Raw genomic sequence first — 18,042 nt, 5'->3', positions numbered from 1 at the left:
ACAAATAGAGAAAGCTTGGAGACAGTGCAAGAGGGAGGATAGGCAGGCGATAGAGAAGGGATACGCTCAGACTGATGGTTTGAGACAAGTATATTTTAACGCAAGAGGCATCATGAACAAAGCGGATGAGTTTAGAGCGTGGATTAGTACTTGGAGCTATGATGTTCTGGCCATCACTTGGATGGCTCAGAGGCAGGAATGGTTACTTTGAGTGCCAGGCTTTAGATGTTTCAGAAAGGACAGGGAGGGAGGCAAAAGAGGTGGGGGCATGGCACTGCTGATCAGAGATAGTGTCACAGCTGTAGAAAAGAAGGGAGTTATGGAGGGATTGTCTACTGTGGGTGGAAGTTAGAAACAGGAAGGGATCAATAACTCTACTGGGTATTTTATATAGACCACCCAATAGTAACAAGGACATTAAGGAGCAGATAGGGAGACAGATTCTGAAAAGGTGTAATAAAAATAGGGTTGTTGTGGTGGGAGATTTCAATTTCCCAGATATTGATTGGCATCTCCCTAAAGCAAGGTGTTTAGATGAGTGGAGTCTGTTAAGTGAGTCCAGGAAAGTTTCCTGACACAATATAAGCATACAAGAGGGGAGGCTGTACTTGATCTGGTATGGGGAAAGGAACCTGGTCAGGTGTCAGGTCTCTCAGTGGGAGAGCATTTTGGAGATAGTGATCACAATTCTATCTCCTCTACCATAGCATTGGAGATGGATAGGAACAGACAAGTTAGTGAACTGTTTAATTGGAGTAAGGGGAAATATGAAGCTATCAGACAGGAACTTGGAAGCATAAATTAGGAACAGATGTTCTCAGGGCAGAAATGTAGCAAATACTCAGGGGATATTTGCGTGGTGCTCTGAATAGGTATGTTTCAATAAGACAGGGAAAGGATGGTAGGTTACAGGCCATGAGTTCCTTGGGGTGCAGATCACCTGGTCCAGGAACACCACTGGGATTTGTGAAACGGGCCCAGCAGAGATTGCACTTTCTGAGGAAGCTTAAACAAGCATCACTATCATCTTAACTACTTTCTACAGAGGCGTGGTTGACAGTGTGCTGGCCTTTTGCATCACAACCTGGTACTCCAGCTGCAGTGCTGTTGACAAAAAAGCCTTGCAGAGGGTGGTTAGGGGAGCACTCTGTCCAAGATCTCTTTCAGAGTCGAAGCCTCCAGAAGACACGGTACATCATTAAAGACCCCTCACACCCTCTCCACGAACTGTTTCTTCTTCTGCCATCAGGCAAACGTTACAGGAGCATCAAAACTAAAACCACAAGGCTACTAAACAGCTCCCTCCCACAGGCAGTCAGACTGCTAAATAGCTGCTCTACCTGACTCTGCTTTGGACACTTTTAACTTGCACTGGACACTTATAACTTGATTTTAACTGACATGTGGCTATTGTGTTTTACTAGTTATTGTTATGTTTATTATTTAGTGTTGCGTTTGTTATGTTATGATTGCACTGCTCCTGGGAAACACTGTCTCATTCTGCCTGCAGAGCTGATGTACGGTTAGAATGACAATAAAGTTTTTTGAATCTTTGACTCTTTGAATGAGAAGGCCCTGGCGAGCAGGATTAAAGAAAACTCCAAGGCATTCCACAAGTATGTGAAGAGCAAGAGGATAAGACGTAAGAGAATAGGACCAATCAAGTGTGACAGTGGGAAAGTGTGTATGGAACTGGAGGAGATAGCAGAGATACTTAACGAATACTTTGTTTCAGTATTCACTACAGAACAAGATCTTGGCGATTGTAGGGATGATTTACAGCAGATTGAAAAGCTTGAGCATATAGACATTAAGGAAGAGGATGTGCTGGAGCTTTTGGAAAGCATCAAGTTGGATAAGTCTCCAGGACCAGACGAGATGTACCCGAAGCTACTGTGCGTGGCAAAGAAGGAGATTGCTGAGCCTCTGGCAATGATCTTTGCATCATCAGTGAAGACGGAAGAGGTTCCAGAGGACCGAAGAGTTGTGGATGTTGTTCCATTATTCAAGAAAGGGAGTTGAGTTAGCCCAGGAAATTATAGACCAGTGAGTCTTACTTCAGTGGTTGGTAAGCTGATGGAAAAGTTCCTGAGAGGCAGGATTTATGAACATTTGGAGAAGCATAATACGATTAGGAATAGTCAGCATGGTTTTGTTAAAGGCAGGTTGTGCCTTACGAGCCTGATTGATTTTTTGAGGATGTGACTAAACATGTTGATGAAGGTAGAGCAGTAAATGTAGTGTATACGGATTTCAGCAAGGCATTTGATAAGGTACCCCATGCAAGGTTTATTGAGAAAGTAAGGAGGCATGGGATCCAAGGGGACATTGCTTTGTGGATCCAGAATTGGCTTGCCCACAGAAGGCAAAGAATGGTTGTAGATGGGTCATATTCTGCATGGAGGTCGGTGACCAGTGGTGAGCCTCAGGGATCTGTTCTGGGACCTCTTCTCTTCATGATTTTTATAAATGACCTGGACTAGGAAGTGAAGGGATGGGTTAGTAAATTTGCTGATGACACAAAGGTTGGGAGTGTTCTGGATAGTGTGCAGGGCTGTCAGAGGTTACAGCGAATCAGTGATAGGATGCCAAACTGAGCTGAGAAGTGGCAGATGGAGTTCAACCCAGATAAGTGTGAGGTGGTTCATTTTGGTAGGTCAAGTATGATGGCAGAATGTGGCATTACAATTATAAACGATGAAATTACGACACATTCGGATAGCAGTAACAGGATAGGTCCGAGTCAGCATGGATTTACCAAGGGGAAATCGTGCTTGACTAATCTTCTGGAATTTTTTGAGGATGTAACTATGAAAATAGACGAGGGAGAGCCAGTGGATGTAGTGTACCTGGACTTTCAGAAAGCCTTTGATACAAGTCCCACATAAGAGATTAGGGGGCAAACTTAGGGCACGTGGTATTGGGGGCAGAGTACTGACATGGATTGAAAATTGGCTGGCTGACTGGAAACAAACAGTAGCGATTAATGGGTCCCTTTCGGAATGGCAGGTGGAGACCAGTGGGGTACCGCAGGGTTCAGTGCTGGGACCGCAGCTGTTTACAATATACATTAATGATTTAGATGAAGGGATTAAAAGTAACATTAGCAAATTTTCAGATGACACAAAGCTGGGTGGCAGTGTGAAATGCGAGGAGGATGTTATGAGAATGCAGGGTGACTTGGACAGATTGGGTGAGTGGGCGGATGCATGGCAGATGCAGTTTAATGTGGATAAATGTGAGGTTATCCACTTTGGTGGTAAGAACAGGAAGGCAGATTGTTATCTAAATGGAGTCAAGTTAGGAAAAAGTGGAAGTACAATGAGATCCAGGTGTTCTTGTACATCAGTCACTGAAAGCAAGCATGCAGGTACAGCAGGCAGTGAAGAAAGCTAATGGCATGCTGGCCTTCATAACAAGGGGAATTGAGTATAGGAGCAAAGAGGTCCTTCTGCAGCTGTACAGGGCCCTGGTGAGACCACACCTGGAGTATTGTGTGCAGTTTTGGTCTCCAAATTTGAGGAAGGACATTCTTGTTATTGAGGGAGTGCAGCGTAGGTTCACAAGGTTAATTCCCGGGATGGTGGGACTGTCATATGTTGAAAGATTGGAGTGACTGGGCTGTATACACTGGAATTTAGAAGGATGAGAGGTGATCTGATTGAAACATATAAGATTATTAAGGGATTGGACACGCTGGAGGCAGGATGCATGTTCCTGCTGATGGGTGAGTCCAGAACCAGAGGCCACAGTTTAAGAATAAGGGGTAGGTCATTTAGAATGGAGTTGAGGAAAAACCTTTTCACCCAGAGAGTGGTGGATATGTGGAATGCTCTGCCCCAGAAGGCAGTCGAGGACAAGTCTCTGGATGTTTTCAAGACAGAGATGGATAGAGCTCTTAAAGATAGCGGAATCAAAGGTTATGGGGATAAGGCAGGAACTGGATACTGATTATGGATGATTAGCCATGATCACAGTGAATGGCGGTGCTGGCTTGAAGGGCCGAATGACCTACTTCTGCACCTATTGTCTATTGCCTGTTAATGGTAAGACTCTTGGCAGTGTGGAGGGTTCTTGGGTTCCGAGCCCATAGGACACTCAAAGCTGCTCTGCAGGTTGACTCTGTGGGTAAGAAGGCATACGGTGCATTGACCTTCATCAACAGTGGGATTGAGTTAAAGAGTCGACAGGTAATGCTACAGCTATATAGGACCCTGATCAGATCCCACTTGGAGTACTGTGCTCAGTTCTGGTCACCTCACTACAGGAAGGATGTGGAAAATGTAGAAAGGGTGCAGAAGAGAATTACAAGGATGTGGCCTGGATTGGCGAGCATACCTTATGAGAACAAGTTGAGTGAACTCAGCCTTTTCTAGGAACGGTGGAGGATGAGAGGTGACCTGATAGAGGGGTATAAGATGATGAAAGGCATTGATCGTCTGGATAGTCAAAGGCTTTTTCCCAGGGCTGAAATGGCTACAAGAGAGGCCACGGTTTTGAGGTGCTTGGAAGAAGGTACAGAGGAGATGTCGGGTAAGTTTTTTTTACACAGAGAGTGGTGAGTGCATGGAATGGGCTGCTGGCAACAGTGGTGGAGGTAGATACGATAGGGTCTTTTGAAAGACTCCTGGATAGGTACATGGAGCTTAGAAAAATAGAGGACTATGGGTAACCCTTGGTAAGTTCTAAAGTAAGTACATTTGGCACAGCATTGTGGGCTAAAGGGCCTGTATTGTGCTGTAGGTTTTCTATGTTTCTATGTTATTCTCATAAGGTACACCCTCCAATCCAGGCAACATTATTGTAGCTCTCCTCTGCATTCTCTCTATAGTATCCACATCCTTCCTGTAGTGAGGTGACTAGAACTGAACACAGTACTCTCAGTGGAGTCTGACCAAGGGACTTATATAGCCCTAACATTACTTCAATGCTCTTAAACTCAAACCCATGGTTTATGAATGCCAACACACCTTGTTAACAACACTGTCAACCTGTGCAGCAGCTTTGAGTGTCCTACAGACATGGACCCCAAGCTCTCTCTGATCTTCCACATTGCCAAGGGTTTTACCATTAATATTATATTCTGTCTTCAAATTTGGCCTACTAAAATTAACCACTTCACACTTATCTGGGTTGAAGTCCATCTGCCACTTCTCAGCCCAGTTCTGCATCCTATCGATGTCCCGCTGGAACCTCTGACAACCCTTCAGACTATCCACAACATCCCCAACCTTAGTGTCTTCAGCAAATTTACTAACCCACCCTTCTACTTTTTCACCCAGGTCATTTATAAATATCACAAAGAGCAGGGGTCCCAGACAGATCCCTGCGGAACACTAATGGTCACCAACCTCCATGCAGAATATGAACCATCTACAATCACCCTTTGCCTTCTGTGGGCAAGCCGATTCTGGATTCACAAAGCAAGATCTCCTTGGATCCCATGCCTCCTTACCTTCTGGAGGAGCCTTGCATGGGGAACCTTATCAAAATGCCTTACTGAAATCCATATACACTACATCCACTACTCTACCTTCATCAATGTGCTTTGTTACTTCCTCAAAGAATTCAGTTAGGTTTGTAAGGCACGACCTGCCCTTGACGAAGCCATGCTGACTATCCCTAATCAGATCATCTCTCTCCAACTGCTCATAAATCCTGCCTCTCAAGATCTTCTCCAACAACTTGCCCACCACTGAAGTCAGACTCACTGGTCTATAATTTCCTGGTTATCTCTACTCCCTTTCTTGAACAAGTGAACAACGTTTGCAACCCTCCAATCCTCTGATACTTCTCCCATCCCCATTGATGATGCAAAGATCATCGCAAGAAGCTCCGCAATCTCCTCCCTCACTTCCCACAGTAACCTGGGGTATATCTCATCCGGTCCCGGTGATTTACCTAACTTAATGCTTTTTAAAAGCTCCAACACATCCTCTTTCTTAATGTCTATATGCACAAGCATTTCAGACTGCTGTAAGTCATCCCCACAACTGCCAAGGTCTTTATCCCTGATGATTACTGAAGCAAACTATTCACTAAGTACCTCTGCTATCTCCTCCGACTTCATGCAGACGTTTCCACCATCACACCTGATTGGTCCTATTTTCACATGGCTCATCCTCTTGCTTTTCACATACTTGTAGAATGCCTTGGGGTTTTCCTTGATCCTGCTCATCACGGCCTTCTCATGGCCCCTTTTGGCTCTCCTAACTTCATTCTTAACCTCCTCCCAGCAACCTTGTAATTTTCTGGAGCTCTAATAGTACCTAATTTCTTGAACTTTTCATAAGCTTTCCTTTTCTTCTTAACTAGATTTTCTACATCCTTTGTACACCATGGTTATTTAACCCTACCATTCTTTCCCTGCCTCAATGGAACATACCTATGCAGATCTCCAAGCAAACATTCCCTGAACATTTGCCACATTTCTGTCGTGCATTTCCCTGAGACCATCTGCTCCCAATTTATGCACTCAAGTTCCTGCCTAATAGCATATTTCCCCCTACCCCAAACAAATGTTTTCCCAAATTGTCTGGTCCTATCCCTCTCCAGCGCTGTGGCGAAGGAGATAGAGTTTTGGTCACTACCTCCAAAATGCTCTCTCACCAAGAGATCTGACACCTGACCAGGTTCATTTCCCAATACTAGATCAAGTACAGCCTCTCCTCTAGTTGGCTTATCTACATATTGTGTCAGGAAACCTTCCTGAACACACCGAACAATCTCCACCCCATCTAAACCCCTTGTGCTACGGAGATGCCAATCAATATTAGGAAAGTTAAAATCTCCCATCACAACAACCCTATTATTATTACAGTACTGTTTGACCTCAGGGTTCACTCAGGGCCAGTAGAACTGATCTCAGACCAATCCATAGGTCTTGTCAAACCCCATATGATCTGAATCATCATGAAGTGACTTCAACACAATCCCCCAATGATCCTCAAGCAAAACCAACTGGAAACGCCGAGGCCTGTTTGGAGAGGACGTGACCCTATATAGAACCTGGTTCCTCAACTCCAGTTTGTTCCATTCTCTCATCAGTACAGGTATGGCAGGCCGTTTCACCTTTTCAACTTGGGCCACATCCACTTCCATAACAGCTGACTAAACAGTACCTATACAAGGGTCATCTCACTGAGCTGTTGCCATTTCCGCAGGACACAACACAGACAACTGTTTCGTACTCAGAGCGGTCAAGTTGCAGTAAGCCGGTGGAATGGCACAACCAGAAGCTTCTAAATGATCCACAGCCCTATCTTGCCCTGGCCTTGTCTTTGATTTGCTGTGGCAGATAACTGGCACATTGCTTTAACTCCAGGTGAAGGAACACCCTCCCACTATCCATCCATTTCCAGCCCTTCATGTGAATGCCGGGACAATGCACCTGCATCAATGTTCTGGTTCCCCGGCCAGTACTTCAAGCTGAAATCATAGGCAGACAACGCTGCCAACCAATGATGGCCTATGGCATCCAATTTCGTTGAGGTCAGGGTGTAAGTCAATGGATTGTTGTCAGTCTTCACCTCGAACTGGGCACCAGATAGATGATCACTCAACTTATCCACCACAGCCCATTTCAATGCCAGAAACTCCAATTTATGCGTGGAGTAGTTTCGCTTGCAGGGTGACAGACTCTGGTTGACAAAAGCAATAGGTTTCAACAATGTGCCCTGATCATGATACAACACCATAAGACAAAGGAGCAGAAATAGGCCACTTGGCCCATCAAGTCTGCTCCACCATTCAACCATGGCTGATCCTTTTTTCTCCTCCTCAGCCCCACCCCCGGGCCTTCTCCCCATAACCTTTGATACAGTGTCCAATCAAGAACCTATCAAGCTCTGCTTTAAATACATCCAAGAACCTAGCCTCCAAAGCTACCTCTAGTAATAAATTCTACAAATTCACCACGCTCTGGCTAAAGAAATTTCTCCACATCTCTGTTTTAAATGGACGCCCCACTACTCTGAGGCTGTGTCTTCTTTTCCTAGACCCCGCACCATGGGAAACATCTTTTCCACAGCTACTCTGTCTAGGCCTTTCAATATTTAAAAGGTTTCAATAAGATCCCCTCTCATCTTTCTAAATTCCAGTGAGTACAGACCCAGAGCTATCAAACGTTCCTTGTATGTTAACCCTTTCATTCCCAAAATCATCCTTGTGAACCTCCTCTGAATTCTCTCCAATGCCAGCACATCTTTTCTTAGATGAGGAGCCCAAAACTATTCATAATACTCAAGGTGAGGCCTCACCAATACCTTATAAAGCCTCAGCATCATATCCCTGCTTTTGTATTCTAGACCTCTTGAAATGAATCTAACATTGCATTTGTCTTCCTCACCACTGGCTCTACCTGCAAGATAACCTTTAAGGTGTTCTACATAAGGACTCCCTTTATATCTCAGATTTTTGTATTTTCTCCCCGTTTAGAAAATAGTTTGCAAATTTATTTCTACTACCAAAATGCATGTGCATGTATTTTCCAACATTGTATTTCATTTGCCACTCTCTTGCCCATTCTCCTAATTTGTCTAAGTTCTTCTGTAGCCTAGCTGTTTCCTCAACACTACCTGCCCCTCCACTAATCTTCATATCATCTGCAAACTTGGCAACAAAGCCATGTATTGCATCACCTAAATCATTGAGATACAGCACTCTAACGTGTGGTGAAAACTGCCCAGCAGATTATCGGCACCCAATTGCCTACCATTGAGAACATCTACCATAAACGCTACCTGGGCAGGGCAAAAAGCATTATCAAGGATGCATCTCACCCTAACCATGGACTTTTTACTCTCCTCCCATCCGGTAGGCGCTACAGGAGCCTCCGCTCCCGCACCAGTAGGCACAGGAAGAGCTTCTTCCCTGAGGCTGTGACCCTGCTGAACCTCACATCACAGCGTTAAGCAGTATTGCACCCATATTGTACTGTCTCAGTACTTTTATATTTTTGTGTTGTAGCACTTACTTTTTATTCACAGTTACTTTGTAAATAACATTATTCTTCGCATTTCTGGTTAGATGCTAACAGCATTTCATTGGCTTTGTATCTGTACTCGACACAATGACAATAAAGTTGAATCAAATCAATAAAAAGCAGTCCTAACACTGACCCTGCAGAACACCACTAGGCACTGGCAGCCAACCAGAAAAGGATCCTTTTATTTCCACTCGCTACCTCCTACCAATCAGCCAGTTCTCTGACCATGCCAGTAACTTTCCCGTAATACCATGGGCTCTTAACTTGGTAAGCAGCCTCATGTGTGGCACCTTGTTAAAGGACTTCTGAAAGTCAAAATATACAACATCCACTGCATCCCCTTTAACTATCCTACATGTAAACTCATCAAAGAATTGCAATAGGTTCATCAGGCAAGATTTTTCCTTAAGAAAACCATGGTGACTTTGTCTTATCTTGTCCTGTGTCACCCAGTACTCCATAACTTTATCCTTAACAATTGACTCCACCATCTTCCCAACCACTGAGGTCAGGCTAACAGGTCTATAATTTCCTTTCTGTTATCCTCCTCCTTTCTTAAAGAGTAGAGTGACATTTACAATTTTCCAGTCCTCTGACACTATGCCAGAGAACAATGATTTTTGAAAGATCATTAATAATGCCTCCACAACCTCTACTGCTACCTCTTTCAGAACTCAAGGGTGCAGTTCATCTGGTCCAGGTGACTTGTGTACTCTTGGGTCTTTCAGCGTTTTGAGCACCTTCTCCCTTGCAATAGTAACTTCAATCACTTCTCTTCCATCGCACCCATCAACATCTGGCATATTGCTAGTGTCTTCCACAGTGAAGGCTGATGCAAAATACCTATTTAGTTCATCTGCCATCTCCTTATCCCCTATTATTATTTCTCTGGCCTCATTTTCTAGCGGTCTTATCTCCACTCTCATCTCTCTTAATTTTTTTACATACTTGAAAAATATTTTACTATCCACTTTGATATTGTTTGCTAGCTTGGTTTCATTCTTCATCTTTTCTCTTCTAATGATTGTTTTAGTTGCTCTCTGTAGGGTTTTAAAAGGCTTTGCAAATCTCTGTCTTCCCACTAATTTTCTCTTTGTTGTATGCCCTCTCTTTTGCTTTTACATTACCTTTGACTTTCGTGAGCCACGGTTGTACTATTTTGCTATTTGAGTATTTCTTCATCTATCATGCACCTTCCTCATTTTTTCCAGAAACTCACACCATTGCTGCTCTGCTATCATCCCTGCTAGCAGCTCCAAAACCCTCTTGGATGTTGTCTGTAGGCAATAGATATGGCAAATGGGGGTTTCCAAAGACCAATGCGGGTGCTTTAGTCAGCAGCTCCTTAAGCAACTCGAAGGCTTCTTCACATTTTGCATCCCATCTTGCTTCGAAAGGCTCTGAAGAGGCAAGATAAATTTTACCATCTTCTCCTTTCGTCCTCTGCCCTTTATCCCCAAGGAAGGATAACTGCACAGAAGCTGATTCAAAGGGTGGCTTATTCTAAATTCCTCGGTGCTGTCATTTCAAAAGATCCGTCAATACGCAAATGCCATTATGAAGAAAGCACGGCAGCACCTCTACTTCCTTAGGAGTTTGCGAAGTTTTGGCATAACATCTAAAAGTCTAACAAACTTGTATAAATGTGTGGTGGAGAGTATTTTGACTGGCTGCATCACAGCCTGGCAAGGAAACACCAAGTCTTTGAACAGAAAATTCTACAAAAAATACTCCTCACCACTGAGCACACCTGCACAGAGTACTGTCGCAGGAAAGCAGCATCGATCAAGGACCCCTTGTTATCCAGACCAAGTTCTCTACTCACTGCTGCCATCAGGAGTAAGGTACAGGAACCTCAGGGCTCATGCCACCAGGTTCAGAAACAGTAATTACCCCTCAACTATCAGGCTCTTGAATCAGAAGGGTTAACTTCACTCAACTTTACTTACCCCATCACTGAACTGTTCCCACAACCGATGGACTCACTTTCAATGACTCTTCATCTCATTTTCTTGATATTTATCCTTATACTTTCTACTTTATACTTTATTGTCGCCAAACAATTGATACTAGAACGTACAATCATCACAGCGATATTTTATTCTGCGCTTCCCACTCCCTGGATTACAAATATTAAATATTAAAAATAGTAAAAATTAGTGAATATTAAAAATTTAAATTATAAATCATAAATAGAAAATAGAAAAATGGTAAGTAAGGCAGTGCAAAAAAACCGACAGACAGGTCCGGATATTTGGAGGGTACAGCCCAGATCCGGGTCAGGATCCGTTCAGCAGTCTTATCACAGTTGGAAAGAAGCTGTTCCCAAATCTGACCGTAGGAGTCTTCAAGCTCCTGAGCCTTCTCCCAGAGGGAAGAGGGACGAAAAGTGTGTTGGCTGGGTGGGTCGTGTCCTTGCTTATCCTGGCAGCACTGCTCCGACAGCATGCGGTGTAAAGTGAGACCAAGGACGGAAGGTTGGTTTGTGTGATCTGCTGTGCCATGTTCACGATCTTCTGCAGCTTCTTCCAGTCTTGGACAGGACAACTTCCATACCAGATTGTGATGCACCCTAGAAGAATGCTTTCTACGGTGCACTATAAAAATTAATGAGGATTTTAGGGGACAGGCCAAATTTCTTTAGTTTTCTCAGGAAGTAAAGGCGCTGGTGGGCCTTCTTGGCAGTGAACTCTGCTTGGTTGGACCAAGTCAGGTCATTTGTGATATTGACCCCGAGGAACTTAAAGCTTTTGACCTGTTCCACTTGCGCACCACCGATGTAAATTGTGTTGTGCGGTCCGCTACTCCTTCTGAAGTCAACAACCAATTCCTTTGTCTTGCTGACATTGAGGGATAGGTTATTGTCTTCGCACCATGCCACCAGGTTCTTAATTTCCTCTCTGTACTCAAACTCATCAATACCTGAGATACGGCCTACAATTGTTGTGTCATCAGCAAACTTATATATTGAGTTTGATGGAAACTTTGCTACACAATCATGGATGTACAGTAAGTACAGCAGGGGGCTGAGTATACAGCCTTGTGGGGCACCAGTGCTCAGGGTGATTGTAGAGGAGAGCCTGGGTCCTGTCTGTGAGGAAGTTGAAGATCCAGCTGAAGATCTGAGTGCTAAGGCCCAGGTTCTGGAGCTTAAGAATCAGTTTATTTGGAATGATGGTATTAAAGGCAGAGCTGTAGTCAATGAAAAGGAGCCTTATATATGCGTCTTTATTCCCAGGTGTTCTGAGGAGGAATGTAGGGCTAGAGAGATGTATCTGCTGTTGACCTGTTGTTCCGGTAGGCGAACTGCAAAGCGTCAAGGTTGACCAGTAGGCTATGGTTGATGTGTGCCATAACCAATCTCTCGAAGCACTTCATAGCAATTGATGTCAGAGCCACAGGTCGATAGTCATTCAGGCATGCCACCTTGCTCTTCTTCGGCACTGGGATTATCGTTGCCTTCTTAAAACACGAGGGGATCTTAGACTGAAGCAAGGAGCAGTTGAAGATGCTTATTTACTATCACTCTTTTATTTTTTATTTATTATTGCTTATTTATTATCACTCTTTTCTTTTGTATATTACAGCTTGTTGTCCTTTCCCCACTGGTTGTTTGTCCATTCTGTTGGGTGTGGTCTTTATTGATTCTTGTTTTTCTTGGATTTACAGTACATGTCCACAAGAAAATGAATCCCAGGGCTGTATAATAACTTTGATAATAAACCTACTTTGAACTTTGCATACCAGTACCAGAAGAGGAAAGAGAAAGGGACAGAGGGGAGCAAGTTACCTGAAATTGGAGCAATCAATGTTCATATAGTTAGGTTGTAGCCTGCTCAGGTGTAATTTGTAGTCCTGCTCTTCTAGTTTGCGTTTGGCCTCACCCTGGCAGTAGACGAGACAAAGCAGTGTGGGAATAGGAACGGAAATTAAAATGCTTTATAACAGGAAGCTTCAGATGGCCATAAAGAACAGAAAGCAGCTACTTGGCAAAGCGGTTGCCTTAGCCTGTGCTAGTCTCTCTGATGTAGAGGAGCCACATCACATGCACCAAATACAATCAACATGTTTGGAGGAGGTGCATTTGAATCTGTCTCACCTCAAAGATGCACACTTAGGCCACTGCTCTACTCTCTTTACACCCATGATTTTGTGGCTAGGCACAGTTCAAAGGGCATCTACAAATTTGTTGATGACAACTTTTGCTGGCTCAATTTCAGATCGTGACAAGGAGTTGGTTGAGTGTCATTGCATCAACAACCTTGCACTCAATGTCAGTAAGACCAAGGAATTAACTGTGGATTTCAGGAAGGGGAAGTCAAAGGAACACACACACCAGTCCTTATCGAGGAATCAGATATGGAAAGGGTGAGCAGTTTCAAGTTCCTGGGTGTCACCATTTCTGAGGATCTATCCTGGGCCCAACATATTAATACAATTACAAAGAAGGCTCAACAGCGGATATATTTCATTAGAAGTTTGCGGAGAATTGGTATGTCGCCAAAGACACTCACAAGTTTCTACACCGTGGAGAGCATTGTAACTGGTTGCATCACTGGCTGGTATGAAGGGGCCACTGGACAGGATTGGAAAAAGCTACGGAAAGTTGTAAAATCAGCCAGCTCCATCATAGGCCCCAGCCTCCCCAGTACTGAGGATATCTTTGAAAGGTAACACCCACAAAAGGTAGTAGGCAGCTGGGGGAGGGGGCAGAGTGAAACTGGGATAGGGAAAGGGAGGGGGAGGGAATTATCAGAAGTTGGAGAATTCGATGTTCATACTACTACCTCCCTTATGGTTCCGCCTCCTTCTACTACCCATTGTGCTTTCCCCTTCTCCTTCTTCACCTTTCCTGCCTATCCCCTCCCTGCTTCCCCTCCCCCACCCCTTTATCTTTCCCCTTACTGGTTTTTCATCTGGAATCTACCAGCCTTCCCCTTCCCACCCTTCCCCCACTAGGGCCTCTGCCCCTTCCCTCTTCAGTCCTGATGAAGGGTTCCAGCTCGAAACATTGACTGATCATTTCCATGGATGCTGCCCGACCTGCTGAGTTCCTCCAGCGTGTTGTGAGTGTTGCTTTGACCCCAGCATCTGCAGATTATTTTGTGTTTTAATCTTCAAAAAGGTGATACCTCAAAAATGTGGCATGCTCATTAAGGCCCAGGTAATGCTTTCTTCTCATTCCTACCAAAGAGGTGGTACAGGTGCCTGAAGACAAACACTCAATGCTACCGAAACAGCTTCTTCCCCTATGCAGTCAGATTTCTGAATGGACAATGAACACACACCAGTATTTTTTCCTTGCTTTTTGCACTACATATAACCCTAATGCAGCAACACTACTGACAAGCAGAATCCTGAATGATATAGCTGCAAAACTGGGTCTGTAGTCAATAGTGAGGCAACCATCATAAGGGATCAACCACTTGACTCTGTCCTCACCAATCTACTCATGGCAGGTGCTTCTGTTCATGATAGCTTGTTGAAAATGACAATTTCACAATTCGAACAAACACAAAGTCCCTCTTTCAGACGGAGGATATCCCCTCTTTTGCTGTATGACACCACTATCATGCTAAATGGAACATAACTCACAGGAACCTGATGGCTGTAGGGTAATAACTGTTCCTGAATCCGGTGGTGTGGGACACAAGGGCTTCTGTACCTCCTGTAGAAGAAGAGAATATGGCCTGGATGGTGGGGAACCTTGATGATGGATGCTGCTTTCTTGCTGGTAAAAATGAAGAATGATGAGCTGTGTGCAGAGGCTTAGACTGAAAAGCGGGGACCAGCAGAATTCTACCTCTCTTCTATCTGGAGACAGTTGGGGTAAAAGCAAAAGTATAGGAAACTGAGTTGTGAGAGTTGTCACCATCAACCACAGCAGAAGAGAGCCTGCACTTCCTGAGAAAAGAGTACATTTCATTTATCCTCAAATTGAAGGTCTCATCTTGAGTACAGATGAAGTAGAGACAGGGAAGCTGGACAACATCGTTACAAGAGACAGGATGGGAAGAGGGGTAGTCTAGATATCTGTGAGAATCAGTTATTTCATAGTAAATACCATGAGACACAGGAATCTAGAAAAGGGAGAGGAGTTTCGGACAAATCCATATGGATTTGATAGTAAGGTGGAAGTTAGTGGCAAAGGTTTTAAAATTGATGAGTTCCGCACAGATACAGGAAGAAGCAGTAAATCAGTTGTCAATGTAATGAAAAAGAGTTGGGGAGTACAGACATCCCACCCTGCAAAAGCTCATTTCAGGGAGGTAGCACCATCAATTTGTGGGAGACTCCTGGAACTTCCAGAAGAGGTAGGATGTCTGCAATAGAGTAGCCCCTTAGCAGCTAGCCAGCTAGTTTAAATAATATTAGCTATGCTAATGAACGAATGACACCTGTTAAACTTACCTCAACATGTCTTTCACAGTCTTAACCCACCGTGGGCAATAGAAAAGTCACTGTTGTAAACAGTGCAGCTAGCAACACTGTCATTATTTTGACCCCTGTTAGGCAGGGATACACTTTAGTGTAGTCTGGGGTGACATACGTTTTATATTTTCTTTTTTTGGAACATTCTCCCATGGTGAGCTCTCGCTCTCTCTCTCTCTCTTGTGGTCACTCGCGCTCTTGCTTTCTCCCTCACTCTCTCGCGCTCTCTCTTGCTTTCTCTCGCTCGCTCTCAAAAAAATTGATTTCCGGGACATTGTATATAATTTGCGGGCATCAGGGAGCCGCTATTAATATGCGGGAGACTCCCGGAACTTCCAAGAGAGGTGGGATGTCTGGGAGTAGTACCAGAGAAAGTTTGGAACAGTATGTGATTTACATAGCCAACAAAAAGTTAGGCATAGCTGGGGCCCATGGCTACACCTTTGACTTGTAGGAAATAAGAAGTTGTTCAAAGTAAAAACAAGTTCACTCACAGGCTTCTAGAGTGAACCCCTTATCTGTTTCTGGTTCTATCTGCCACACATTGCTCCCCTTATGGCTCCCATTATCATCACTTTCACTTATCAGATTCCAGCAGTGATAACCCTTTGCATTCCTGCTTATCACCTCTAACAGCTATCTTCAACTTCACACACACTGCCCCTACCTCACTCCATCTGCCTCTTGTTTTTTCTCTCTGTGTCTGCGTTCATCTATCATCCTCCTTCTACTGTCTGCTAACTCCACTCCCTTTCCCCTCACTTAACTGGCGCAACCTGTCTGCCGTTTTAGTTCCTCCTCTTTCTACCTCAAGCACCTCTCCTCTTTATAATGACCTTCTCCACTCAGTTCTGATGCAGGGTTTTGACCCAAAAGATTAACAGTTCTTTTCTCTTCCCACAGAATCTGTTCGACCCGATGAGTTCCTCCAGTAGGTTTTTTTATTGAGACAGACTTCAATATTTGGGGAACAATCTGCGTTGGTACTTTGCGGCATGAAAAGATTTAATGCTGAGGCTTTATAAAGCATTGGTCAGACCACACTGGAGTATTGTGAGAAAAGATGTGCTGGCATTGGAGAGGTCCACAAAGATTCACAAAAATGATTTCAGAAATAAAAGAGTTAACATTTGAGGAGCAGTTGATGGCTTTGGTCCTGTACTCGCTAGAGTTTAGAGGAATGTGGGAAGATCTCATTGGAACCTATTGCATACTGTAAGAAGGGGGTACCTCAGTACATATGACAATAATAGACCACTTTAATAATTTGGCTTCTTGATAAGCATGTTGCAGGCTTGAGGTGGGCAGATTTCTTTCACAGAGCAAACTTGACTCAAAGGCGATGACCTCAGAAAGGATTATGTAATTTTATTCTGCCCCTGATATATAACAGCCCCTTCACAGTCTAATTCCCCATGATAGGTGAAAACACTTACAGCTTCTAATATCATGTGTCTGTGGGAATAATAAAGTAACTGTGCCAATCAATAGATTAAAAATGCTCAATTATGTGAAGCCCCAAATTCATTCTGCCAGCCGACTGAGAAGCTGGCAGGAATTTGGTTAAGGCCCCAGATGCTGGATATACAAAGCTACTCACAGATGTTAACATTAATAACACCTTCTCACAGAAATTAAGGATGGAATGAAGAGACAAAACAGTTTAGTCCCACATTAACACAAATCCTACCTACTGTTGGAAAAAGCATTTAAAGATTGCACTACTCTTACATTTTTATAGAATGTGCACTATGGTAAATTACCTTCTGTACTGCAACATGTTAAACTTGATTCATTGCCAATCAGAAAGCCACGCTTGAATTTCACAAAGTCAAGAAATATCAAGCACTAGAAACAAAATCCAGTATGACAAAATAAAAAAGCACGAAAACATTCAAATATTTTCCTCTGAAGATTAGACGCTCATATTTGTTCTTCAGTCTTTCACTCACCTTCCAGCAGATCTCTTGCCAGACCAGGTTCTGCCCCTGTGGACCGAACAAAGTCTGACAGGACTGCATCCATATCAAGAATCATGTGATCATATAGATGCACTGCCTGCCACACCACAGAACTGGTTTCAGTCGCCAGGCTTTTAGATATACATCTGTTGAAAACAAAAAGGAAACATGAACAGCCTTTAGGGCAAATAAAAAAAACAAATATGGTATCAAACATTAATCTTATAGGAGCTCCTGACTATTTTCTAGTGACTGCTGCAGCCAGATGGGGAAGTACAGAATTTCTCACATAATCATTTGCTTGTTTTCTGCTGCTGCAAAGCAATATGAATGCAGCAGATCCCTTCTAACAGTTTGTACCATTCAGTAGCTGTGAAAGTAACAGTCTCACCAGTGTGTGACAATGACTCATACGTTAGGAACCAAAGAATGAAGAAAACAATCTACAACTGCAAACAGCATTAAATGTTATGTTAACATCTGCTCCATTCTGCCAGAATAATTCAGAAAGAAAATTTAAAACCAGTTTAAGGATGCCTTTATCACAAAGGCAAAATAGAACTGATAATGCAAACATGAAATCTAATAAGAAAGTACTGGATTCATTCAGCAAGTCAAGCAGCATCTGTAAAGGAAGAGCCAATGTTTCTGGATGATAACCTT

At 43.6% G+C, this 18,042-nt stretch overlaps 1 protein-coding gene across 1 annotated transcript in view; it reads right to left on the bottom strand.

The window, feature by feature from the left end:
* Nucleotides 1-17,518, bottom strand: part of otud7a (OTU deubiquitinase 7A) — a 113,738-nt gene extending 96,220 nt beyond the window's left edge. The window contains exon 1 of the mRNA XM_072281919.1: nucleotides 17,371-17,518. Within this exon, the coding sequence (XP_072138020.1) occupies nucleotides 17,371-17,455 (85 nt within the window). The 5' untranslated portion in view covers nucleotides 17,456-17,518. The remainder of the gene's footprint in view (nucleotides 1-17,370) is intronic.
* Nucleotides 17,519-18,042: the final 524 nt, after the last annotated feature.

The sequence above is a fragment of the Mobula birostris genome, chromosome 18 (genome assembly GCF_030028105.1).
Source record: "Mobula birostris isolate sMobBir1 chromosome 18, sMobBir1.hap1, whole genome shotgun sequence".
Lineage (NCBI taxonomy): Eukaryota > Metazoa > Chordata > Chondrichthyes > Myliobatiformes > Myliobatidae > Mobula > Mobula birostris.
The sequence above is the reverse complement of the archived record's forward strand: the minus strand, read 5'-3'. Positions and strand labels throughout refer to the sequence as shown.